The sequence below is a fragment of the Charadrius vociferus genome, unplaced genomic scaffold (assembly GCF_000708025.1).
Source record: "Charadrius vociferus isolate BGI_N301 unplaced genomic scaffold, ASM70802v2 scaffold760, whole genome shotgun sequence".
NCBI lineage: Eukaryota > Metazoa > Chordata > Aves > Charadriiformes > Charadriidae > Charadrius > Charadrius vociferus.
In genome coordinates this window covers 367,995-395,971 of record NW_009647322.1, presented here as the reverse complement: position 1 = coordinate 395,971, position 27,977 = coordinate 367,995, and the positions used below count along the sequence as shown (strand labels likewise).

The 27,977-nt window shown below is 38.7% G+C and overlaps 1 protein-coding gene across 4 annotated transcripts in view; it reads right to left on the bottom strand.

The window, feature by feature from the left end:
* ELMO1 (engulfment and cell motility 1) overlaps nucleotides 1-27,977 on the bottom strand; it is a 261,737-nt gene that overhangs the window by 166,943 nt on the left and 66,817 nt on the right. For 2 of the 4 annotated variants that reach the window (XM_009880067.1, XM_009880068.1), the window contains exons 11-15: nucleotides 27,514-27,517; nucleotides 26,790-26,840; nucleotides 25,045-25,167; nucleotides 23,772-23,903; nucleotides 1,111-1,215 (exon numbers count right to left, since the gene is read on the bottom strand). In XM_009880067.1, coding sequence (XP_009878369.1) covers nucleotides 1,111-1,215; nucleotides 23,772-23,903; nucleotides 25,045-25,167; nucleotides 26,790-26,840; nucleotides 27,514-27,517 — 415 coding nt within the window. The remainder of the gene's footprint in view (nucleotides 1-1,110; nucleotides 1,216-23,771; nucleotides 23,904-25,044; nucleotides 25,168-26,789; nucleotides 26,841-27,513; nucleotides 27,518-27,977) is intronic. The other 2 variants (XM_009880069.1, XM_009880070.1) reach the window with 1 other exon arrangement.

Sequence of the window (27,977 nt, the reverse complement as noted above, 5' to 3'; positions counted from 1 at the left end):
GTTTATAGGGGTTGACAATTATTGCTGTATTGCATGCTACCACAGTTTCTTTTAACAGCTATTGCTAGATTCAGACTGAGGAGAAAGATATACTTAAAGAGCAGATCTTACAATCCTGTGGTCTCCAATTATGTCCATGGATCCTCCTGGCCTGGATATCAGCAGGCTCTTTACAAACCTATTAGAGCTTTGACACTAATCTACTTTGAGCGAAAACTAGATGATAAAGCGTATTAAAAGTTCACTCTTCACTTTCTAGTAGAAATGATTGGTGTGCCTACCGTCTCCTTGCTATACACAACCTTCTTTAAGCAGGTCTGCACGTGCACTTTTTCATGGGGAGTTGAACCATCTCTACTATTTCAAGTCATTGACTTTCCAGACTATCCTCTACTCCCATCTGTGCTCGCTAGGTTTACGCTTGGCACATATTTGATTTCAATCAAGGTCAGGGAAAGTTGTTCTATTCAGACGCAGGTATTACTCAGCTGTATGTCTCTTCTTATAAGGGCGCAACACATAACTTGCTTTAACTACCCTTGAAATAACAAAACGTAGGAAGCGGAGTGGGCGGGGGCAGGAATGGGTTGTGCAAGTGAATCATGCTGCTTTTTACCTATTTTTCTCCAAACATTACCTCACCTATAGCAGTAGTTTTAGCGGGAGCATCTTAACGCTCAGGACACTGCCAACTCAGTCACTTATCAAGGCATTTGCTCATCAAAGCCTCCTTTCCTGACAGTTTTTGGTAGACTTAGAGCAAGGCAGAGAATTCTTCACAATTACTCATTTCTGAGCTTATGGACATCCATCATGCATCTGAAAAAGGCACAAGCTCATCTCCCTTCTCTTCGCAGGCCTAAGCAAAAGGTAGTACTTGCAAAAAGTAATTACCTATAATATTTGACTCAGCAATGACAGACTAGACAGCTGTACAGCTTTCTTCCAAAGCTTTAGCAGACTTACGTCACGTTTTAGTGTTATGTGTTTTGTTAGAGTTTGTTGTTAATGATACCAGGATTCTGAACCTCCTCTTCAAAGTCAACTGTAAACAGGACATAATCACAGTGAACAGGCAACCACACAGATCTTAAAGAGCAGAACTCTTACCCGTATATAAGCATCCTGGTGATGTTTAGCAAAGTACAGCATGTTGTCGAGGGCCAGCATTCCTGGAGGGGTCTGCGTAAAATCCATTGCTGGGTTTACATGATTCTGTAAAAAGATGACAAGATCACTTAATTAGCATCTTTACAAAAGCTATCAGCTCCCCGCTGATGTGCGCCTTGTTAGCATGCTGTGCCAAAAAAGTCCAGCACCTGCGCTCTTTTTGCTGAGCAGAATACTCTTAACAAGGAAACGGTCCATGCCTCAAAGAACTTTAAAGCCAAATCCAAACACTGCCAGGTTGGCATATCAGTCATTTACTTCTGTAACAGCTACAGAATGGAGTTTCCCAAAGGCTGAATGCTTTCTGAATGCTGAAAGCACAGATCTGTAAGTCTTCCATGGCAGACAGACTCCTCGGTGGTACTACAGACGAAAAGTACCATTTACATGAAAATGTAGATATATACGCAAACAGCCACAAAACCACCTATTTATACAACTGCTGTGGAATGATTTCAAATAAACCACGAAAAGGAGAAAAAACTACTAGATTCAGAAGCTGTATTAAGTCTATTGGATCTTGTGGACTCCTTAATGCAAAGGGCCTCCCACAAAAGTGTACAAAATTAAACAGATTTGCCTTGTGGAATTCAGGTAAATTTTTTGTTATGTTCTGAATCAAATCTATGAATTTCTACTATGGAATTAATGAATGAACATACCAAATATGACCAAAACTTGTTAGCTTCCACGTGCACCTACCAATTTCAAATGTTCAGTTTCACACACTACATGAAAAACTACATTTGCTCAAAATATTCATTAACCCAGTCCATGTTTTGATTGGATGGAATTAAACGTACATTTGAGTAAATTTCATGTAGTTCATGGTTTAGATATGAACATTTGCCTGGTTACAGACAGGCTTGAAAACACCACAGAAGCTGCTCAGAAAAACAAAGACCCAGGAGTATGTCTCCATCAAAAAATGCCTATCGTCTGCTATGCTCTTTTATCAGCATCACCTTTGTAATGTCTCCAGCTCCACTCATCATTCTGACACAGAAAGATTTCCCTAGTTGCTTTGCGATGGCATTTCTATTCTGCAAGACCCAGCTGACAGAGACTTTAAAAGTGCATTTACTAACAGAAAACTGCCTGGCAAAGATCAGCACAGATTTCTTTTTCCATCAGTCTGCTTCTGCTGTGAGCTCAGGGTCTGATCCACCCACCTCACTGACAAAAGCACGGGTTTTACTACTTTTCCTCCTGTTGAGTCTGTCAGGCCATAAAGTTGTAGAAATGCGATATTCCACGCTCTTGCCTGTCTTACCTTTAGATGTATGATACGTTGGTTTTAGCCAGTCAATAATTCATAGTCACATGAAAGATTAGAAATATCAGAAAGCAAAAATTATGCATTAAGATGGCTGGCTGCTGCATTTTAAAAGTAGACAAAGAATTTGGGCTGAAGATGGCATGCACAACCTGCTCATTTTACACCACCAGCTTAGGAGAACTGGTATACAAGCAAAACAATCATGGGCTCATCATTTTGCAACAGGGAGTCAAGAGATGTCTGGAATCATAGATTTTATATGGAAATATCCATGAAGTATATATTTCAGCAGGGTAGTAGTCTAGGGCAGGAAAACAAAGGCTTACTGAGTTGTGTTTTCCAAAACCTCATCTTTTTAAACTTTTTTTTTTTTTTTTAACCATTTTCATCTGTTCCTCTGAATGACAAACAAAATCCCTTCATGGCTATTTCCCCAACTCAACCTTCCATCTTCCACACGTGATACACTTATCAGTCAGAACATTTGAAATCAGTACAAGACTGCTTCGCACACATCACAAGCCCAACGGACTTCAGCCTCTGGAAGGAGAAAACTTCCCTTCCCACAATTTTCAAGCATTCCAGAAAGTGCATTTTAAGAGAGGCTGAGTCTGGCAGATACACAAATGCGCAGGCGCGCACACACACCCCCTGCCCCAAATCCAGCATGAATATCTTAGCAGGACCTTCTATGCATTTGAAACCACCTTCATTTTGGGAGTAAAGTACAGGTCCTGGGAACTCCACTTGATACTTGGCCTTGCCATGAGGTACAGGGAAAGAAAAAGCTTGGGAAAGCTGTTGGGAAGCTGCCAATGAGGAATCATACAGCACCAGTTTTACAACGTTTTTTGCAAGTAGACCTTCAGCACCAGGGCTGCACATACTCTCTTCAGCCCCATGTTATAGCACAAAGAGAGTATACTTGGATAAATACCTGGCAAGCAGAGAGAGGATCAAAACCCATCTACTTTTCTCCAGCTATTAAAATAATAGCATTCATTTCACTGGTATTTACAAAGAGTGTTAAAATAAAAGCGGGGCACTGAAATAAAAAGGCTGACTTACTGTTGCCTGAATAGTTCTTTCCTTCACCCCATTCTACATCTCAAATTATATAGAAACATCAACAAAAAAACAGAGAGGGCATGAGAAATCTCACCACATTTAGTAAGGAAGACTCATTTTGTCTCTTACTGTGACTATTAATTCTATGTTCAAACAGAAAAGCCATCTCTCCATCACATACTACTTTTTCTCCAAGTCAAGCCTATAAACCCAGCTATTTTCAGTTGTTTATTTCAAAAGTTTCTGTCACTTTGGATCCCAGGATAACTAGGGCTTGATCTTCAGCTTTGTTGAGTCAAATAACTGGAGATGTGCCAGCTGATAATAGCTGAGGATACACAAGACAGTTCTGGCATGTGTGAGACAATACATTATCTTCAATTATTCTTCATATTCAAAAAGAATACCCAGCTGCTTTGTTCCCTTCCTTCTTCCTCCCCTCCCATAAATAATCCCTTTCTTAACATGTTGAATGTTTGTGGTTGAAAGACTAACTTATTGAGAGTGGGCTTAAAAATGAGATACAAAGATAAATTATCTAAAATGCTGTAGTGAATAATTCACAAGTATGCAAACACCCCCACCTACAATATAATTTATTAAATATACGGAACACAATGCTTCAGGCATATTAGTTGCATCTGTTTAGTATAAAGTCTAATACATTTTTCTCCTTATAAAAAGCCAAGACTAAGAAATACAAATGGAACAGCTTTGTTGCCTCCAATTTTTTAGATGATTTTTGATTTTTTCCACTAGACTGAGTAATATCTACGCATCTTTCAGCTTCACCATCTGAGTGGTATTTAACAGCTTATGCTCTTATAGCATACATGCTAACACACCAAAAGCATCAAGAATTTGTCAGGCAGCTTAGTAGGGCACTGTAGAAATGAAAATTCATTCTTTTGGGTAAGATGTAAACCCCAAATCACATCTGCTTATACCATTAAAAAAAAAAAAAACAAAAAACAAAGCAAACCACACAAACAAATCACCTGGTACGTTTCACAAGATTACAGCTATTCTGGATAAATTCCAGTGTAGTAATTATACTCAGACAACCTAGCATTCTCACGCAGTCCTAGCTGCGTAAAGCTTTCTTCTCTGTCCTGAAAGGCTCCACTGTCTTACTTTTGGCTTCCAAGGCAATCTGTCTGAGGGACATACAGATTTTAGTCATAAGAACGTGTTCTCAGTGATGGTATACTATCTGTAGATACCTGCGAATGGAATAAGCGCTGCTTGTTCCTTGTATTATTTTAACAGCAGCGTATTCCATGTGAATATGTTGAAGCACAGAAACCATGAATTTCCCTGCATTCCTAGCCTATTAAGGTACTGACTTTTTATTTTTGTCCTGACAGTTACTGACAGTTTATCACAGATTTTGCATCAGTGCTATGTGGAGCTATGTAAATCAGTTGCCAAGTCATGCTAGTTTGTCCTGAAAGCTGCTTACAGTAGGTGCTAGACCCGGTAATAGCTGTTCTACACAGAAGAGCAAACTTCTGTGTTCCCAACCCCAAAGCAGCTCAGGTGAAACGCTATTCTGTCCACCTCACTTCTGTAGGTTTGTATGACAAAGCCACTACAGAAGTTTCCAGGGAGGAATTAGGACAGTAAAAGAACTGATGATAGAAGAACTTCAGAACTGAAGAGTCCAATTTAAATGGTGTCAATCTAAAATGAACCCTCTCAAAACTAGTCTTTTTTTTTTTTTTCCTACAGAAAAAGGAACAATCTGTCTACAAAGATAGTGCCAAGGACAGTAATCACTTTCTCCCATCTTCAATTACTTGCACTTATTCATCATCTTCTTTCTTTTAAATCTAAACCATGGTTCTGTGGGCTAGGAAGGAAAGCAATCACCTGGTTCTACAACACCTATGCAAAAATGTTCCCTGGGTCAAATGAGGAAATCACAGTAGTACATCCATGGATGTTTGTTCCAAGAACTCAGGACCAGGAGGGTGGGAACTTTTTAAGCGATATTCAGTGAATTGATTCCAACTTATGTTGGAAGTATCAACGAGCACACAACCTCACCATTTACCCCTTCCCTAAATAATCCTGAAGTTTTACACGAAAATGTTCCCATCTGTTCATTTACACAAGAATTACAAATATGAAAAAATGCTACATTAAAAAAAAAACATTTGTGAAGAGGTAGTCAGCTGAAATTCTTAATGAGGAAGTAATTTTGCCTTTTTATTTAATAACACTGTATTCAAAGACATGATGATGCACATAACTTCCACCATCCAATTTAATGAGATATAACTGTGACTTGGGAATTTTCAACCTCTACATATTCAATGAAAGCAAGAATTAACAAACAGATTTGGTCTTCTTTTGATAATTCTTTAACTATGCAAATGGGCATATTTTTTTTCTTCCAAAGCCAATTTTTTATATTTTCCAAAAGAACTCTATGATAGAATGAAAACATATCTGGAGGATCCCTGAATTAAACAAACAAACAAACAAAAAAAAACAAAACAAAACAAACCCCAACCAATAAAATCACTTTCTACTTCAAGTCAGAAGTATCCAAAGCTCAGCAACTGCTGTATCTTTGAAAGAATACACAGAAAATCTTTTAAGATACTTTCAGTGCAAGTCATTTAAATCACATCCCTGCTACATATAGAGAACTCCAGTACATTTCTTACTGGATATAATTTTCATAAAGACTCACAAATTAAGTTTGCACACAACGATGGCAGTTGTTCCTTTAACTAACATATTTTTAGCTTCTCCCAGCTTTATGTTTCAGCAAATATTTGTCCATTTATACCTGTTTAACCTTTTTATCTTTATAGTACATACTGGTAGACCACAAATATTGTCCTCTAATAATAAAACTCACTCCAATCCACGTAACATGTTAAGCAACAGCCTTTCTGGATCCAGTTTGACTTTACCACTATAAAACTGACCTCAATAGCAAAGAAACCATAAGCACAATCTACACATAATTTGTACTATAAAAGGTTAAAAAAATATATCATAATTTGACTACTGCATTCCCTTAATTCATTGAAGTACCATGTAATCTAACGTAAAGCACCACAGAGCTCTGCGTAAGTCACCACCAGAAGTCTGTCCCAATCATGAATGGATGCTATGGTGGTCAAATTGCAAAAATCTGAACATTATGGTCGTGTAACTAAATCAGCTAAAATCATCAGACAAAACATAACAGGGCATGTCAAAAGACAAACACTGCAAATTTTCAGCCATGAATAAATCACACGTTGTAAAGCACAACAAAAAGCTCTTGCATAATTCTTTGCATTTTATACATACTTATATTACAGCTTTACAGTTACATGGAGCTAATGCTTTGGATTGCAAGATCTTACGTCCTATGGACTGTCAATAGTTTGAAAGCGTAAAAGAATCTAAAATGAGTGCTACAACTTAAGAGTGATCACATCTTGTCCAATGTGTAACAACTATGAACCACCTTTCGGGTTTTATTTTAGTCAACATGGACAGACTTTAAAGCTGGATACATATTTAGCAATTCACAGATTGTTGACTTTTTGCTACTGAAGCAACATTTTCTGGACAAATGAAGTTATCAAGCAGTAACAGGTCATATACTCTCTCATGAAAATGAATCAATGGGACATGGTCATTTCAATTACATTTTTCCAGCATGGGAAATTACTACCAGATATCTCCCAGTATCCACCAAGTTTACAGAATAACTGAATAAGCAGTCAAACATCCACTCACAGACCTACCTAGACTGGGTCGAGAAACTAAAAGCCATACTAGTTTACTACTACTCCACACTAGAGATTATCTGTTCATTTAACAGCCACATCAGCGGAACCCGTCAGATTTCCTGTCCCACACTTTTGGGCAAAGTCAGTCCGCTTTAGAAGAAACTGCTGCTGGACGAGGCGTGAGCTAATCCAGATGGCTTTCACTACAGGGAATTAGGGACTGTTCCCAGGAGAATTTCTAGAGGCTCAACTGAAAGGGTGCGAGGCAGGTATCCCTCTGGCCAGGGCAAGTGGAGAGTAACCAAGAGCTGCAGCTTTTCAGATACCTCCAGCTCTTCCAAAATCACGATGGAAGTATATTACCCATGTCCTGGCCAGCAAGCGATTTTTGGGTTGTTTGAACTTCAGCGGTCAAGGAGTACACCAGGATAAACTGGCATGGAGTATCCCCAATCTAAAAACAAATATAGTGTTATAAATATAGGCCTTTTTATGACCTTGGAATGTGTAAGGAGATGGACTGGTTTAATTTTACCAGCGTCATGAAAGCACTTTACCCTTTCTACATGGACAGGATCTAAGGCACAAATTCTCATCCTGCCCAGCAGGATAATTATCAAGCTAGCAAGAAAACAGTCATGTGAGATAACAGTGTGAACAAAAAAATCAATCCGTCTAAACTTGAATATTGTAAACAAACACAGATTAAATGTTTGCAACTAGACTGAAGTCAGACATGGCAGGATCAAAATCTACCTGAGTAATTTTATCTCTATGAATCCTATCAGACGTGTAAATTAGTTAGACTTAGTGTTCCTAAGTCTAATTTTGGCATTAAAAGTCTTTTCTGAGTTCAGGTAAGCTTAATGTCTGTTTAGTAAAGTATACTGTGACTTCCACTCATTACTTAAGCATAATGGTGGCTCTGTTGGTATACTGGTGTACAAGCATTAATGGTCCTGACCAATGGTTCAAAGACTACTTATTAAGGAGAGATTTAGAGTTCTTCAAAAGGCATTTTATATAAAAGGAAGTGATACAAAATAGTTAACAAGTGTACATAAATACATATTTTAGCATGTGGCCAAACCACGTGAGTTGCATAGCCTATCAACAAAAAAAAAAAAAAGAAAAAAAAAGAATCTCTGGACCTTTTTGGAAAATGAAAGGTTCAAAACTAAATTCTGCCAAATCTTAGGCTGCTTGAATCAGAGTCTTCTAAGCATAAGACTACTAGGAGAACATCTTTTTGATTATTTTAATTACATTTGAGGCAGTTTTATCTAAACCTAACCTTTTGGACATAACATTTGCCTCTGTAATAAAGGTGTTTTAATTAACAAACCTAAAAGTTGTGGTTTCTTTTTAAGAAAAAATACTTAAATTATAAGCAGTTGAGTAAAATCAGGGTAAAAACAATCATTAGAATTTTCCCAAGGATACATATCTACAGGGAACCCACATGTGAAACAGCCCACTTAACTGCTGCAGTTGCCTCTCCCGTACATCATCATCGTCAGACTTGAGTGAAACTCTGAATGGGATCCTTCCAGCTGTAAGAACTATCAGCTCCAGTAAAGGACATGATACTTACATACTACGGTAGGCACCACAGAATGAGAAGACTGGCACTCCATTTGTGCAGGGAATTATACTTCCTTTGAACTTTATTAATAACAATGACTGCGGTGGCTGGGGACATCTCTGCATCCTTACAAGCCACGTTGCTTTGAGAATGGTGAGCTTTGCAAGGAACCTACACCCAGTACTGTGTAAGACCACAGGTAGGTTGAGATAGGTCGTGCTCTCTTTTTAGGTATTTATGTAGAAAGGTTTCACATTTTTCAAGCAAGCTAGCTAAAACTGCTCTCACGTGCAAAAGGAAGGGGTCAGGCTGTGTTTAGTTCAGATAAAGAGAAGGGAGAAGTCAGCTCTCTGTCTGAGAAAACTCCACTTCAAAATGAATCAGCCACGTGAATCTACTGGCTGCAATACCACAGCTGTCCAAATTTAAAGCCGGGGAACTGAGCTGAAATGTCATCTGTGGATAGGTGTACAGACCCACCGTCCTAGGTAAAAAAAAGCCTGCTGCTACTACAGATTTCTGCGGTTCACACACTGCCACTTCTTTTATTACCTGTGACCAGGTCAAGCTTCCAGTAACCACGGAGGACAAGCTGAAAACTAATCTACAGTAAAGGAACTGTCAACATCTATGATATTTTAGCTACCTTTGGACATACATCCCCACATACAAAATGACTAGCTCTACAGTCAAATCTTCCCCCTGCTTGAGTACAAACAGCCAAGCTTTGCAGATGTCAGAAACAGGTTTGGAAAAAAGGACCAATCCCTCCTAAACCCTTTGATTCTGTACTTCAGTCTTAAGTCAACAATAAGCTATGCCCATCTTACAGTATACCCTCATCTGTCCTCCACTATGAGGTAATAAAAGACAAAAAAACCCACTGGATCCATTTATCAGTTCCAGATTTTCAGTTCACTTGAATTCCGTATTTCTGTGCCTCCCTCTACCGGAATGTGAAGCTCTTGTGACTAGAGCTGTGCTCTGCAAAATGCAGATATGTTTTGCATGTCTGGGCACTGTTCTGCTCTGCCTCCAGTTTCCTCCAGATAGACTGCAAAAAGAGGATGGAGCTGCACCAAAATGTAGGAAGATTTAAGAAAATTAACGAATTTTTGAAAGAACACATACCATTGCCACTCATATAGAGGCTGTGCGATGAGCTGACTACACTGAACAGTCAAACCATTCAGAATTCAGATTCAAAGGTGGTTTTAATTTGGGGAAATAATTCAGTTATTCACAAATGAGTTGCTTTTCTCCCCCTTGTCTTATATTTCATTCACAGGCCTAAGTTAATGAAATCACATATTCAAAGAGAACATCTGTAATTCTTCATAACTGAAAAAAATCTAAATACTTTGTGTGCTGTGCTATTTACTGTCCTCTAAATTTTACAACAGGAAAAAAAAAAAAAAATCAACATGAGCAATGAGAGGAGGGGGAACAGAGTGATATGTCCATTTAAGTAACATACGTATCTGTTTTTCTGAATGTATATACTGGAAAATTGCATAGGCTTAAAAAAAAAACCAACCCAAAACTATTTGCAGTAATTAACATTAAAGTGAATTTACAATGTTTCACAAAACTACCCTCACCTCAATATCAAGCAAGGATTTGTGTGGAATCAGCTATCCAAGTCAAGCCTCGTGAAATAGGTGAAGCCCACATCACAAAAGAAAAGATGTCATTATGTCTGACCAGTTTTGGGGGGCCTGTTTCTTCTTTTTTATTTTTTTTTTTAATGCAAATTCTGAGGCATGTGCAGTACATAACACCCAGATAAGGATGTCCAAGATCCATCTCTAAGAAAAGGAGTTGGAAAACAATAAGCAGTAAAAGAACTCTTCTGTTATTTTACACAGCCCTACTACATTCAAATCTATGAAGCTTGCCTGCCCCCACGAGTTTATAACTGGGATGCACATAGTAAATGAGCAGCAAACAAGAAAACAATACAGTGAAGTCATACATGGTATATTTAAAAAAAAAAAAATATTCCAGAAATGCAATATTCCCTCGCCCCTAATTTTAAACTCGGATGTTTACATTTGTTAGTGAATTTTCTTCAAAAGAGGCATACTTTTTCAAATCACAAGGAGTTTAAGATTTTTATTTTACAATTTAACAACAAAAAATATTGGAAATGTATAAAAATATAAAAACCCTTTTACCCTTCCTCCACAAAATAATATAACTTATACTGTCATTAAGATACTGATTTAAAGGATGATTTCTCCAAGTAGTATTTATAATAACCACAAAATGATCAAAAAGTATTAAAAAATCAAAACACAAAAGGATTGAGATTATACAGAGACAGTTCATTCACACAGACAGACAACCACAGGTATTTCATTATGATTAGTTTTAATTTCATTCTTAAAGTGATACTGAAAGGGCAACGGAGGTTTGTAGCCCATCAAAATGGGATTCTTTTTTTCTTTTTTTCTTTTAAATCTGTTCTCCTCTGGAAGGACTAAGATGAATACAGCAGTACACAGTAAAAGGCTGGTTTATTCATTTTAACAATGTGAAAACTGTTAGATACCCACAGCTCCTGACAAATCATATGTAGCTGCATGGTAAACAAGAACAGCAGCTTTAATATATGGATTTTCTGGCCCCAGTTGTTGGTCCCTATAATGATGCACCTGAACCAGGCGCCTCCTTCTATGCAATTATTGGCTCAGATCAACAGTACCAAGTTTATATAAACTTAGTAGCTCCTCTAATACACAGATATCATCTACTGCACATGTCAGAGGTCAGGCTTTCCTGGTTACAACGGATCCATTTTTGTTAATAAAATAAAGTTTCTCGGGTTTTCTCCCAGCCATTTAAAACCTCATGCCTCCAAACAGCAGTAATTATCTTGCATCCCTCTGTTAGCACTCAGGAACAGCAGACAACAGCCTGATGATGAAGAAAAAAATGCATTCTCTTTGTTTGGATTTACTGATCCATTCATGGTTTTCATCACCCACCTCATTTTTTGTTATTCTTCAGTAGTTGTTCCACGCTGCAATCACACTTGGCTGAGAAGCTACGGAGTCACCTGACAGCATCGGCCCCTGAGGCCAGAGCAGATAGATCATCCCCTCTCCCTTGGGAGGTTGCACCCCAAGCCACCCTCACCAGCTCTGCCCTACTCACATGAAGGGCAACCAAGCTGTTCGCCTGCTTAAGCCCAGCAGGCATCTACCCATGCTTCCTTGCGCTGCTCAAAGTGGTTCAGGGGCTCAAAAGAAGAGATCTGCCAAACAAACACTGACCCTTGCGGCCACCCTCCTCTAAGTTATACCAGAGGAGGTATCTCCCACAGCTGCAAACTGACTCGGATGCCTCAGCAAATCTAGATGTCAGCGTGGAAAGTGGAGTTTCAGCACAAATTCTGCTAAGTTCCAAACCCCAGCGTGCAGTGCTTCCTTCTACGTGCAGCGCTTCATTCTATGTGCAGCAGTCCTATTGCCAACACAGTCCCGTGTTTCCACAACCCAGCACCAAATACACAGCACATGACACCGCGGAATGCTTCGTTTATGGCAAACGGTAACTTAAAACTATGAAACTATGCTTATGGGAAAGAATGCAGTAGGTCACACACCCATGGGCTCCTAACAGCACCAAGCACGGGATCGTTATGAGAGTAAGCTTGTGTGGCACCTCAATGACTTCTGTATTTCTGTCTCTCAGGTTGGGAACGAGATTGATGTTTTGCTGCTGTTGCTCACATTTGCAGACCATGGCCTGAGCAGACAATCAAACATAAGTTTTTCTTATTAGGTCTTTCACTACATTTACAAAATCTCACCTTTTACAGATTTGCAGAGACTGTTGAAAAAAAATCCTAGCCAAAAAAAACCAAAACACCCCACCACCTAAAAAAATCCAGACTGCAAGAACGCATCCCTGTCACAGAGCCTGCACAAGGCTAAAAAACACTCAGACACAGGAACAAACTATTATTCCAGAGGGGAAAAAAATACATCACCTGTAAGTGCCAGACAGAAAAGAAATTCTACTTACAGTGTACTGTATAACTAACGGTAACATGCAAGCCAAATTAAGTAGCTTTTTATTACCCCCAGAGGTATCATTTAGCCTAAACATCAAACATCTGCTGGCCTTCAACAGAGAAATGGGAATTTACAGCCCAGAACATTTATTTCTACTATTTCTAAGGCTGAAATGATCAGTACCCATGCGAGTGAGCTGTTGAACAACTTTTGTGAACAACCTACATCTGGTATGATGCTAGTGCCCTCTGCTGTGCAATATTACAAATCAGTTAGTACCTTTCTTTTAAAATGAGATTCGGGTGCACTCCAAATGATATCAAACTATATAAATACAGTAAATCAAGGATTTCTATCTTCAGGTGAGTATTAAACAATCCTGATAGACATTCAGTCTTACTGTGAAGAGAAGATCTAAGTATTCACTTAGAAAACCTTCTGTGAGACTACCATGTGGAGCTGCATACTGTAAAAGAATAAAAAATATTAGCCTAATAAAAAAAATCCTTTGTTTTTTCAACAAGTGAAATGGAGACTTTTTTTTTTTAAATAAGAAAACAAAAAGATTCCCATTTTCAGACTGAGTTATCTCCATATAGATTCAGGAAATTTAACTCTAAAATTAACAACTGAGCTTACTGTTTGCAGCTCCTCCAAATGCCTGTGCAGACTAGCAAAACCCTTAGTTACATCTTTAGTATCATCAACAGTTCATTTATTACATTTCCTTCCTCTTCCATTCTGTTTTTCTTTTCTTGTGGTTGTTCTGCTAGAGATCTATCAAGTAGCAATGTTCACAGAAATATGAGAGAAGCAAGATGCTAAAAGCAAATGGAAACTTGAGAAAGTTGTTTAATTTACAAGTAAAACTGGTTGTGCCACCTGCAGTCCAGGTTGTCTGACTCTTTAAATTTTTAGACTTCCCTTTGCTTCTCATATTTTACAACTATTTTAAGTGTCAGGACAGAATGCCTAGCATCTCCTTTAGGTTCAAACACCTTAGCAAGTTTTAGCAAGTTATTTGCTCATTTTTAGGAACGTTTCATTAAGCACTGTATTGCTCTTATTAAATCAATTTTTACACAACTGTTATGTCAAGAAACTCTAGCACACTCATGCTATGCAAAAAAACTTCTAGGTTAGTAAAAGACTTGTTCTGGTGTCAGTCTTGACATTTCTATGGAACGTAGGCTACATTTGGCCACATTATAAAAACTCAGGATGAACTGAATTTAACAAGTCTCTCTGGAGCACGCAGTTTCTTCTGAAGGTGCCGCCTGTCCCGAGTGTTCCCTGGCTCCATCTTCAAGGCTTAGAGAAAAAGTAAACCAAGAGTGGAGTGAAAAGAGAAGTAAAGTAGAAGGGCACACAGCAACAGTGAGGAAGGGCCAAATTCAAGTGTTTGGGAGAGGGAAGGCTTAAGAGGAAGACGGAGGGACAGAGTGGAAGGGCAGAAACCAAAACAGATGGGAAGGAGGACTGTAATTATCAGCCTGGGGCTGAACAAGAGAGAAAGCTCACAACAGAAATGCAGAAAGTGCAAAGGAGGAAAAGGCAGAGGCAGATAGAAGAAGTATTGCACATGCATGTAATTCGATGTGACAAAGAGGAAAGGGAATGAACAAAGGCTTTAAAGACTTCTGCCTTTTCCTAAAAACATTCAACTTTGCTGCTCTTGTAGTACAAGGTGGTGCTGCATTTATGATGCAGACAATATTAATGAAATACACAAGCATTTCAAACATTGACATCAGTTTAGATGTTTTCATTGGTTTAAGATCAACGTTACATGAGGTCGTGGGCTGTTATTCCCAGTGACTAGATCTTGTTCATGTGATATTCCTATACACAGCAATAGGATTAATAAAGATAAATGTTACTCCTTGAAAACATGAATGACAAATGGTCCTCAAATTCTGTTTTGCCTCACGTACTTCCAAGTAAGTGTTTAAGAAAGCAAATATAGTTATGTTAATCTCTGTCTTTTTCATTAAAAGGTGATCAAATACTTCAAGTAACTGTCTCTATACAACTGCAACTCTCATAACACCTAGAAATATATATGCACCGTTAGCCTTCACCTTCCAAAAGTAACCCTGAAGCAATAAATCAGCAATAGCTTGTTTCTAAAACACCTGCTGAAAAACTTCAGCCGTAAAACTGAACGACAGAATGGTGAGTGAAGCTTGCAAACCATGAAGAAGAGCAACCTCTAGTGGTCATGAAGGTAAAAATGAGAGAATAAATGCTACACACATTCCTGTCTTACCCCGTTGGTTCAATATTAAAAGGAATTTCAGTGGCAAAGGGCAAACCATGGTCATAATATTTGAAAAATTAATTCTGTTAAGTAAAAGGACACTCACATCTACAAACTATGTACTACAATGAAAGGTGAAAAGAAGAATCTCCTTTATGGTGGAGTACCCTTGGATATGGTTTCTGCTCTGCTGCATGGTACTTAATTATTAGCTATCATTAATTAATGATAAAGGATTTTATTTTAGAGCAGGTCATTGTTACATATAGAAATATGTCAACTAAATTGAGGGTCAGACACTACTTTCTTGAGGTAAAGCCTGCATATCTGAACAGGTCAGCAAAAGGAAATCTTTCCAAACTGATTATTTTTCCAGCAACAAGTGATTTCACAAGTTTTGAAATAGTAGAGGGGGAAAGAGAGGGTTGTGGGAGCAGAGAGAGTGGAGGAGGATGGAAAACTACAAATAGTTTTCAGTAGTACAGACAACCTGTCATTTATGCTGTTCTATCATTAAGCCAATGATTAAATCACATCAACTTAAAATTCAAAAAAGGATCAGATCTAGATTGGCACACAGACAATATCGTTCTAAAAATGTTCTTCTGCCACTGCAAAAGCCAACAGGAGAATATGAATGTAAAAAAGCATTACTTTTATTATAGTTGAAAAGTTCCCCCAAAGGATAAACCATGCAACACTTCCCATCACTGCAGGATGTCACCAACAGGAGGAAACATCAGAGAGCTGTGAATAGAACAGCTGAAAATGGTCATTCAAGACCTTTTTAAATGCTGAAGAGCTCATCTACACCAGTTCCAGATTTTAGTCCCCAAATCACAAAACTTCAGCTTCCTGTTCTGGGCTTTCCCACTCCTGCAACTGATAATAAGATTTTAAGACTTCATACACTCAGGCTTTCCATTTTTAGGAAGAAAAAGGATGATCATCCTCAGATTTTCAAAAAGAACAGCTAAGTAAATACATCACATGGGGTCTGCTTCTCTCCACCTCACTCTCACCCTCCCGTCTAGGAAAGTTTTATCCTCCCTAGCCCGGCAGACTGCTACCATTAATCCAGATGACCAGGTGGAAACAGAGGGCCTTCAGAGATCTATCCGACATCAGTAATTCCAGAGAATTTAAGGACTGTTAATACTCCTGCAGGGCATGGCATCTCAACCCCACTCCAGTCTTGCTCAGTTTTTCCTTTTTAGAGCCCATATCAATCTACTGCTTAATTGACTACCACTAATCCACACTATGCAAATTACCTACATTTGTGCACTGGCCTTTCACTGCGTGATTTCACTGTGACTCTTTACTTCTGTCAGTCAGTAATAAAGGATGAATGACTTCCGCTCAACAATCTATCTACTGCCTTTCTATCAACAGAAATGTGAATTTTAACACACACACACATCATCCCCAGTAAACCCATGCCTCAAATCTGTGGTCATATGATTTATCATTAATATTAGGTGACAGTAAATCAAGAGTTTAAGTTAAATTCTTCAAAACTAGGATGCAACTATTTCACAACCCAAAATAATAAGCAAAAAGTAATGCCATGTCTTTAGAAAAAAATTTAATCTAATCTATGATTGAGTTATTCAAGTCAGAACCCTCCACTTTATGTTAAAAAAATGAAAAGGAAAGCATTTTGTCTACAGGTCAGTTCGAGGTGGGGCTCATAGTGCCGATTATTATTACAGTTGCCCAACACTTCCCATTTTGAGATCCTGTTCTCAGTTGTTAATAGCTTGGACAGCACTTATCATGGCAACTGAAATTTTCCACGCTGAGGCAAATATTAATCTTTGGAACATGCAGCTAAACACAGTCTGAAAATAAAACACAGGAAAAATGCAGTTTGGGTCTGTCTTTAGAATGTCCTGACAACTTCCCATGCAAAGGCTGGCAGTGAGAGCCAGCTGACTGAGCAGGCTTTATACTGATGGAGGAACAAACAGGGTGGGAAGAGGAGGTGAAGAGAAGCAAAACCTAGAGCAGAACCACATCACAAAGAGGGAGTGGGGGTGGAAAAAGAGGAAATTCAGGGAGATTAAATGAATGACATAATGGGTATCGGCGATCAGACATGCTGGAATGAGACAGATCCAGCCTGAGATCAAAACGGAACAAAGAGCCCGTGGGCAGCAGGAAATCAAAACTAAAGACTAGGGTAAGAAATGGAGAGAGAAAGCCAAGAGGAGATAAGGAATCAAAAAGAAATGTGAGATAGCACCATAAGGAGACTGCAATAGAATACAGAAAAGGGGGAGCCTCTGAGCTACAATGGCTCAGGGAGTGAACCCAGAAGCCACGTAAAGACGGAGCTAGCAGAACACAGAACGAAGGTGTAGTGCATTAACGTTGGCAAGCAGCCACACACCCACCCAGCTGCTCACCCACTCCCGTCCTCAACAGAGCAGGGGGAGAAAAGAGATGAAAAAGCTCATGGGCTGAGTGAGGAACAGGGAGACTGCTTACCAGCTACCATCATGGGCAAAAGTCTTGACTTGGGGAAAACCAGTTTAATTAATTGCCAATTAAAATAGACTCGGGTAGTGAAAAAACACACATTAAAACAACACCTTCTCCCCCTCTTTTTCCAAAGCTTAACGTTACTTCTTCATTCCTAAATCCTGGGGCAGGAGCGGGGACACAGGTGAGGCATGACATGAAAACGAACTGGGGGAATGAGCAGCTTCCAAGTGAGCACTGAGGAAATTGCACTCATCAAAGATCTACCGGATAGGTCGAAGAGGACAGTAATTGAAGGTTGGAGTATGTCAGCACTTGCTACAGTCATTCAAGTTTGCCCCTCTTGCATATTCTCATTACAAAATATTAATTACTCGATTACAAATTATTTCCCTGATAACCTCCTTCTTCCAGTGCAGAGAAGGGGCTTCCTCTGGAAATATATCATGCCACAAAGGAGGTTACTGTGCAATTGTTCTAATTTGTCGGAGGAGAGAAAAGTCACACAGAAGAGAGCCTGAGAGGAATTTCTATTTGAGACAGCCGCAGGATAAACATACGAGAAGAAGCAAAATGGATCCAAGGGGAATAATTCATGCTGGGCAGTCATCCAGGCAGCTACTGACTTTGTCTTAAGTTATTCTTGGCCACAACCACCTGAGGACTCTCCATTCCATATAGTGAATGACTAAGTTTCAACCTGCTCTTGGGAAAAAGAAAATTAATAAAAATTACTCGCTATAGTCACTCTGACACATAGACAGCTCATGTTTGCAAAGGTAATGTCCTGAACAAATACTTCCCATTTGCTGGTGGAACAGAGACAACCTGAACTTCAGGCCAAACCTCTCAGTTAAGAAAGCCACAGACTTGGCCTGGTGAGAAAGTTATGTCTAGAGACAAGCAGACTTAAGAAAGATTGCAAGACAGGTAAGGTAAAAGGCATTTCCTCATTTTCCAAACACTTTGATACACTCAGCTCTGCAGACAGTAACTCCCAGGTACAACAAACCATACACTGAGGAAAGCAGGAAGTGTTCTGAAAAATAAAGTCCTGAGCATCTTTCCTTAGCCAGAAAATTTAGGGGAAAAATCTTCCCCTCATCTCGTCAGCTAATGAACTATTCAAAGAGACAACGAGAAACACCACAGAAGAACCCATGAGAAAACTGAATGGCTTTTATCTTCAGAGCGCTACTTGGATATTGTGCTGTGAAACAAGGGATTTTTGAAGAATAAGATCAAAAGATAAAACAAAGTAGCTGATCATCTGCGACATGAAGAAGAGTTAAAACCAAGTCTTGAAGAAATCTCAGAAGCTTATCAGGTCTGCGTTCTGCCTAAGGCATGCTGTGCTCACTCTCAAGTATTTTTTACATTTTTTTCCAGAGATCTCTACAAGATACATCCTCCAAACTATCTATTCTGGTGCTGCTTCTCCTCACATTAAGTTTTTGTAATGTCTAACAAATCAGCTATACTGCCATTTAAGTCATTATTCACCTAATTATTCATGTCTCCCTTCAGACTCTTCTAAGCCACCTTGGTGTGTTTTGGTTTTTTTTGGTTTTTTGGTTTTTTTGTTTTTTTCCATACAGTCCTCATGTGCTTTGTTTCCTGGATCCACTATTGTCAAAGGTAGCATATAAGCCTTTTCACAAAGGACGAAGCACCATCTTTAAAGTAGTAATGAATTTTGTCCCCATCATTCCAATTAAAAATCATTTCCATAAACTGATTGCCATCACTGCCTTTTAGCTTACATATGACTTCCTCTCAGCATTCATGTGCTTGATATTTCCACAGACTTCAGCCTGGTCAGCTAAACAAGCCAACCTTTTAAAGTCATCTCTTGTAAGACGTCTCCTTCATCACTGGACAAGCCTCACCCTCTGCACTCATCCTGCATTCAATCAGTCCATGAGTCACTGCATAGGGAAGTAAGATTATACCGTGTTCTAGATGACATCTCAAAATACAGAAAGTGGCCTTAACAGTTTAGCTGAAAATATCCTTCCAGATATATCCTAGCTTAACATTTGACTTTTTTATGGCTATGTTGCACAATCTCTCTTACTTTTTCTCATAGATTAGATATTTGCCTACAGAAGAAATTCTTGCCAGTGGTCCTAAATGAACACCATTGCACTTTGTATCACTGAATAAAATTATATTTCTATTTCTCTAATCCAAAAAGTTATCTAATTTGTGAATGGCATGGTGATTCTTTATTGATGACTCCCAATTTTGTTTCATCAGAAGATTTCATCACCACATGTTCACTTTCTTACGTCACCACCACCAATATTTTGAAAGTCAGGCCCATGACTGGCTTTTGAAGAACATCCCACCACTCTCAATTTCCCTTTTAATTGTCACCTTTTATCAGCCAGTTCCTTACTGATTTTGTGTCTCCTGTACTAAACCATGTTTTAATTTGCTGCACTAATAAATTCCAGTGTGGCATAGCAGAATTATGAAATCACTTTTTGTGCTGATTTTTTTGCTGTCTTACAAACCGTTTATATTCTGTTGAAGAAAAGCCAAACAAAACAAAACAAAAAAAAAACACAACAAAGAAAAAGAAGCTCTAAACACTGCAAACTTAAAAACTGTTCTAGGATGAGATTATTTTATTTTCCAACTTTTTAACCTATTTAAGCTTTTTAGAATTTGGGGAGATCCGCCTCTAACTTTAAACACATTCACTACAACTTCTCAATGTTTAAAGAAATATAATAAAAATATATAGGATATCAGTTTCTTGAGTTGCATCTATTGCTTGTCTTGGTTATGGGAATTAGGTTTACTCAAATGCAAGAAAACTTAAAAAGCTTCACATACAATAAACTGTACAAAATTTAATCATTGAAAAGATTATGAATTTTAGGACTGATTTTATCATTACCACTATATGTGGCTTTACCTTTTAAATATCTCTAACACTGAACTACACTATTATTTGAAGGTCTACAAAACTCTACTTCTACTACCAGAATTGACAGGGATAAACATCAGTTGAGATTTCCCTGCCAAAAGAGATTTTTAAAAGGAGGGGAAAAAAGAAGAAATTCAGGCTATTTAATTTGCAGTTGACTCGGAAAATAATTCAGTAGGGTGGAGTGTATCTTAGATGTACTAACTGGGTCATCTTTTGTTGTATTCATCAGCATTTTAATAAACCTCCTCAAGACTGTCTCATCTGAAGATCTCTTTGCCTATAATAACCTTCACACGGGTCATCACAACCATCTGGAAAGGCCTTGTGGTTTCTTTAACTGGATGTAGGTTTCTAACTATGTAGTTTTATAAATGATACTGTAAACTTCTGAAATCATGTCTGGACTTTGTCTCTTGTTGACATTACATTTGTAGTGGGGCAAAGCTTTTTGATGTGGCCAAGAGAAATGAACAGAATTCTTGCCTTTCACATACAGAAAGAGAACAAGCAGTCCAGGAACAACTTGATGGCTAGACATGGTTTTACTCTCCCCCTTGGAAAAAATGTTTCATCAGTTCAAGAAATTAGCATCCTGACTTCCAACACCAGTGGAATGAACACAGCATTTGAAGACAGCCTCCTATTTGGCTGGGTTTCTTCTTGTGCCACACAGCTGAAACGGGGAAGAGAAACCTCCCAGTATTCAGAGCATAGATCAGTTTGCTACTGCATCCCTCTACCTCTAGTTTATGAAAGCACTGAAGACACTTTAATGAGGAGGTGAAAAGAAGTAGACAGGGTGAAGGCAGCCAGGCTAACTGGAATTGTAGTCAGAGCACAGCCCATATGTGAGGCTGGAGATCACCAGTCAGATTTCACAACAGGTCCTGCTTACTTCCCCAGCTTCACAAGGAAGGTCAAATTCCTTTTCAGCTGTGAGAAAAGTTGTATGTGCAACACCACCTGTACTCAGCTCAAATTAAAACTTCTGTACAAGAGTAGAATAACTGTCCTCACAGTTCACTATTGACATTTTCATTGTTTGTACACTGCCTCACCATACTGTCAGTGGGATAACCTGCCTCCCAGTGAGACTCCAGCTATGGTGCTCCTTTCACAGCTCGCTTTCCCATATTTCTTCTTGTCTCCCATTATGCCTTCCACATTTTCTTCATTGCTTTGATCCCAGCTCCCATTCCCTTCCAGACTTTGCTCCCCATTCCCTTGTGGAAGGCTATTATAATTAAATAGTAACCCCTGCTGCACTTACCCTTGACAACTGTTGGGAGTGTTTTCAGTAGGCTTCCCAATGAACAGCCCAAATGGGAGCAATGAAGATAATGGATAAATCCCTGCTGCACAAGCACAGCAAGAGAGTTCCTGCGAACTCAGACAAGACTCTAATACATTTTGATTTACACTGAGTGTTTTCCTCACAACCCTATCAGCTAAAACATGCTGCTGTTAATAATTTCAGCTCGGCAGAATTAAAATATATCCCGTGGGACAAACAAAAGCACTAGAAGAACTAGCGCCAGCCTGCAAAACTAGTAATATTTAGTCCTTGTTGTGCAGCAGAAAAATAGGATTGGAATTCAGATCTGTGCGCTAGTCCCAGTTCAGCTTCTGTTGGATGCTCTGTTACACGCTCAGAGTTTTCCAGCTTTAAGAAAGCAAGATCAGATTTTCAGAAGTGCTAGACACTTAGGTGCCAATGATGGCTGTGGGAACAAAGAGTCCTCAACATCTCATAAAACTAGACTGAGCAGCAAATATTCAAACGTGAAATATTCAGCCTGAACTAGAGAGCAACAGTTTAAAATTTGATCTCCTTGATTCTTCCATATGCCACAATCTCTGTACACAAAGCCCCATCATGACTGTAGCACACCCTGCTGTTCCCTCTGTGTTTGTCACCATTTCTTTCTTTTCCACCAGTTACCTTCCCTTCTCCTGTGACAGTGACACCCATCTCTGTTCTTATTCACCACAAGCTGAAGGCTCTATATCCAGCCCATTTGTCTCTAAGCCAGGGCCTGCATTTTCTTTTAGTTTTGGCCTTTAGGGCATAAGGTCCTCTGCTCATGTCACCATAAGAGTTGCCAATCTCAGAAGCTGGGACAGCAATGGTCTTCTATCGCACAGGAGCTGACAACAGATTCATAGACAACAAAAAAACCCCACATTGAGCTTCAAAAACTTCTTCAAAGCACTAGTTTTACTATCGTGCTTACAATCCCAAAATACTGAGTTCCTCCCTTCCCGTCTATGTACTAACAACACCATACAGATACAACAGCACTGACAGAGCAGTAATTTTTCCTCACTCATCAGTAATGAAAACAACTATCAGAACCCAGAAAGCCTCCTCCCAAAACCTCAAGGGAACCACGTAATGTTGAGCCCTACGCCACAGAGCTGAGCAGAGCGCTCAAACTGCACAGCGAGCTGCAGCTTGCACCAACAGTGTTTAAAACCATCTTGTCTGTGACTGTGGCTACTGCACTATATTCGGGGTACATGTGCCAGGCCAACAGGAAAATAATGAATCACACAAGAAACAAAGCATACCATTTTATCTAAGGAGAAAGAAAATTGCATACTAACCTAGAGTAAACAATAAATCAACATACTGATTGCAGGGAATGTGTGCATGCTCTGTTTCCAGAGGAGGAAAAATACACATTATTCATTAGTATGAATGTATGTAGACAGCTTGTTCTCTGTTCCCCAACAGTTTTCAGGCAAGACCAGAACTCCAACTGGTCTGATTACGTCAGGGTAAGAGATTCTCCATTCCCTGCTCACAGATGAAAGGACTTCAAGGAATCAAAACACAAGGCCCTATAAGTAAATACCACAGACTCCTACCTCAGATTTACTGTGTTCATCAGTCCACATTATTACTAACAGAGTACAATGACTATACAGATCTGTGGCAGACCTATTAGACAATGCCTGTCCATCCAAGATATCATTTATTTTTAATTACGGCATGTCATGCAAAACTATGTGCTTCAACCTCAGGTAGTTGTTTCCTCCAATTAACCCTAACCTCTGCTAAATCAGTCGCTTGGGGTTAACGAGATTAAAAAAAAAAGCAAGCTATTCCCTTGAAGGAAATGGCCAGAAGACCAAGTAAGAAAAGTGACTGGTTATAGGATGTACTACAATAGGCACTCACCCACTTTCAGTGTACCACCACACAAAAATACTTACAATAAATCCAAGTTTTTTATAGTCTCGAGTATACATAGATTTGCGTTTCTCAATACTGCCACTACTGTTGTTAGGTTCAGATTCTGCATCAAATGCAATTCTTCGGAGTTCAAATATGATATCCCGTTGAGCCTATGGTAAAACAAGGTTAAAAAAATTGGTTAAAATAACTTACCTGTCACTTTAATAACTAATACCACAAAAGCTGTTTCAAAACACTGTATTCCACTGTATGCCCAATCTTTCTAAATTCCCTACTTCATACTCAGAGTGACAGTCAGCAAGAATGACTCTGTGGTTCCCATTTTCCAAAGTCTTCCCATTTGTGGGATTCACGTGCAGATGCTTAAGTGTTGACTTCCAGAAGCTGCACCCATGTTAGCAAGGCCACTGAAGGCTGAAATCAAAATCACTCAGCACTCTGCGTTCCTTTTGGTAACTGTCCATTTTTGCTAGCACAGGAATGGGCAAAAGACGAATTACTACAGTTACACATCACTAGAAATGTCTCAAGACAGCGATAACCACCCTAACATCAATACTAACCACACATTAACAGTGTTAGTCACTCTCAATGGAGATATGCACTAGTTAACTGTGTGTACATTCCCGAGAGTCAAATTTTCCTGCCTCAAACTTCAGAAACAGGAAGAGTAAAATCCTACAGCATTATATTACTTTTGTTTACAACCATCTCGCTCTCCCACCTCCTCTTCTCAAAATTATCTGTCTTAACACAACTGCCTCTTAAAACTGAAATCAGGTTCCTCCTTGTACAGGGCCTAAAAAAAAAAGGCCACAAAAAATAAAGAAACAAAACATCTCCATGGCTTATTGACTTCATATTTAAACTTGAATCTCTTAGGGGAGATTTGTAACACAAATTAACTTCAAGTCTAGCATGCCAGTTAGTATTCATTTAAACATTCACTTTAGCTCTACAGAAGTACTTTTAGGAAGGACCATACATCTCTGTTGCTTCTGAGAAGTACACAAAAGAAACAAATGCTGGACTGCTGCTCGGAGTTTTAGCTCAGGATGACACCAAATTCTGGACATTTTGTTGTACTTTTGCACAAGGAGTGCAATAGCCAGTACCTCTTCTAACAACCAGAAAACATAAACTTCAAACTTCAGTAACAGAGAGAGAGAGAGAATATGAATGAATGGTGTAAGCGTTCCTAGCAGTGTCTTTTCCTCTGTAAAGAGCTTTAGGCACAGCAATGAGCAGTTGTCTTCTTCCTGTTCTGACTGGATCATGTCGGATGCTTACCTGATCCTGTGGATCCATTTTTGTCATCATTCTGTCTTCCAGAAGGTTAAAAGTAAGTACTTGCAGAACATAAAGCTGATGTGCCATTTCATTATTGATGGCCCTCTGTGCCCTGATAACATGCTGCAAAGAGAGAGACGCTGGTGAACACCATCTTATCAGAAAATGACATTACATGCACTCAGGTGTTTCCTTTTCTCTAGGTATACATTTGCTATGCAATAGTGTATGTATACTCCAGAAAAAAGAAAATCAAACCAAGACTAATGCTACTGATCTAGGTACTATATAAGTAACTTTAAGGGACAGGACTTTACAGTAACAATGCACCAAAGCTTTCTCCTTCTAGCCACGAGATGGAACCTATGCCTATGTTGAGAAGTGGCACACAAAAAAAAAAAAATAAAAAATCATCACTACGAGAAGTCACATCAAAGAAAAATTAACTCTTTAACAAAAGTGTTAGATCTCTATATTTAAAAGAAAAAAAGAGTATATTAAGAAAACATTTAAGAGAGTAGCTGCCTGAGCAGAAAAGTATTCAGGCTGCAAACATAACCAGCAAAACCAGTGATATAACAGGGCTATTGCTGCAGGGGTCAACATCACACCACAGTTCTACTTCTACCAGACAAGTCTGTCCTTTACCAGGAAGGCTGCTTAAAAATACATTAGCATACAATGCCCCATGAGTACAGAATTACCCCATTCAGAAAGCTGATATCAAACTGATGGACAATTTAAAAATCCCTAGGTGCACCAGAAAACGCCAAGAGTTTCTATATGGGAAAGAGACCCAGGTCACTGAACCCAGCAGAGTATACGTAAGGAAAGAGTCATCCAAGTAGTAGAGTGGATACAGCAACTGTTGTACAGTTCTGGAGAATAAAAGTATTGGTTTGCCAAAAGGCACTGGAGCATTTTACGATAGTAAATGAACACGTAAGAATATTATCCATATGCTTATACCAAATTTCTTAAGAACACAAGAAGTGTAAAAATATGTCTTTTGAAACAAATTCTGATTTTTTGTACGCATCATTGAAATTATGACAGTGAATGCCACAGAGCGAGGGGTTGTTTGGTTGCTGTTTGGTTTGTTTTACACTGACTAGTATCTCATAACAGAGAAAGAGCACTTTCCCTGTGTTCCCTTGAAGATGTAATCTACTCTAAGGTCAAAGGCAAAATCCCTCTGATTTTCCACGATAGCAGATGCGAGTCTTTTATATTACATTCATTAACTCCACTCTGAGCTATATTTCATGCTTTTTTTTTTTTATGCAAGCGGTGACAAATTGTGTGCAACTTTCTATCAAGAGAGAATAAGCTGTAGAACCAAAAAACACAGAGGTTCATTTTGCAAGATGGAAAGCCCTGTGCGGCTTGCTCAGCTGTCATCAGATCCAAACCTTAACACAGAGGGCTTGCTATAAATTCCTCAGACAACCCCTCATCTGCACAATAAAGTTCACATTCTCCACAGGAAGAAAATGCTTGAGGTATTATTCTTTTATTCAGTATTATACTCCCATGAAGAAACCACAATTTATTTGACTGGGAAAATACCCTTTCTGATAATTAGCTTTGAACCCATTCAACAACCAAGCCTTTAACTTGTATACTACACCTTCAAAATATACCAAAATAAAAGTGCAATTAAAATATATTAAGATAAAACCTATAAACACCAAAATTGGCATCACTTTTTCCTCTCTGCTATTATATATAAATTATATACTTACAGTTAAGATGATGGAGCGAAGCTGCTTTTGTGCCAAAATGTTTGCCATTTCCTGATTTAGTTTAAAAAAAAACCAAAACATTAAAAATTAGCCAGAAGCAGATATTTTATTGCCATACCTAGAAGAACACTGACTTAAAAGATTTTAGTCTTAAGTTTCTGCAATGTTACTTATAAAGGAAATGAAGTATCATATCAGCTATATGATTGTATGCATTATTTTGGGGGGTCACAAACTCAGATTACTCTACTATGAGAAAAGGGGTAAAGAAAGTGAAAAATATGTCACAAGCTGAGAACTTTGATGATCCGAAACCAGCAATGAAAGACCTCAGAACAGACCTCTGTGAGTTAAACAAAGTATTCACACACACTTGTTCAAGCATAAGCTTCCTCCCGCAAACACCACAGAAGGCAGCATGGAATGGAAACCGGTCAGGGCTTTAAAACAAGATGTTAAACAACGCGCTTATTTACATTAATATTTTGGCTGGTTTAAAGTTGAGTGCTCTAACTTTCACTCAATAAATCAGCCTACAACTCAGTACAGTTTAATCACAGCAAACAATACTTCTTCCCTGTATTTTGGTAGCAGTGTTGACATTGGTCCACTATTTTGTCTTAAATTAACTTCTCTTTCTAGACCTGTCTGAAGTCATTGTCAAGGAGAATACGCTTTTACTATCATTCTTAAGCAGTTGATCCCAGCTGTCCATACTGCAAACTGTCCTACAATGCATAGGAGGGAATACTTTATACTTATCAATCATGAGAGTCTAATCTTAACCATACCTACAAGTCCATACCTCATTTTTAAGCTCCATGATCTTTTACATCAATACAGAAATATATGTGTGTGCAAGAGATGTGGACATATGCTAGCATATGCAATGCATACAACTTACAGCAATTATCATCACGTAATTATTTTCCAATTCTTGTTTTCAAAATGTAATGTTTAAGGATGGGATAACATATTGCACGCTGCTATTTACATGCTGTTTATATGTACACAAAGGGGTAACGTCTGGAATTAGTAGATCATTGATTGGAAATAGAGCTCACGTATCACAGCCTTGCATAATACAGCCCAACAAATCACATCAAGGCTGACACATGCTTAAGGATGTTCTTAGGACGCACTGTGATTCCGTGCAGCTGCACCATATCAAAAATATTGTTCACCTTC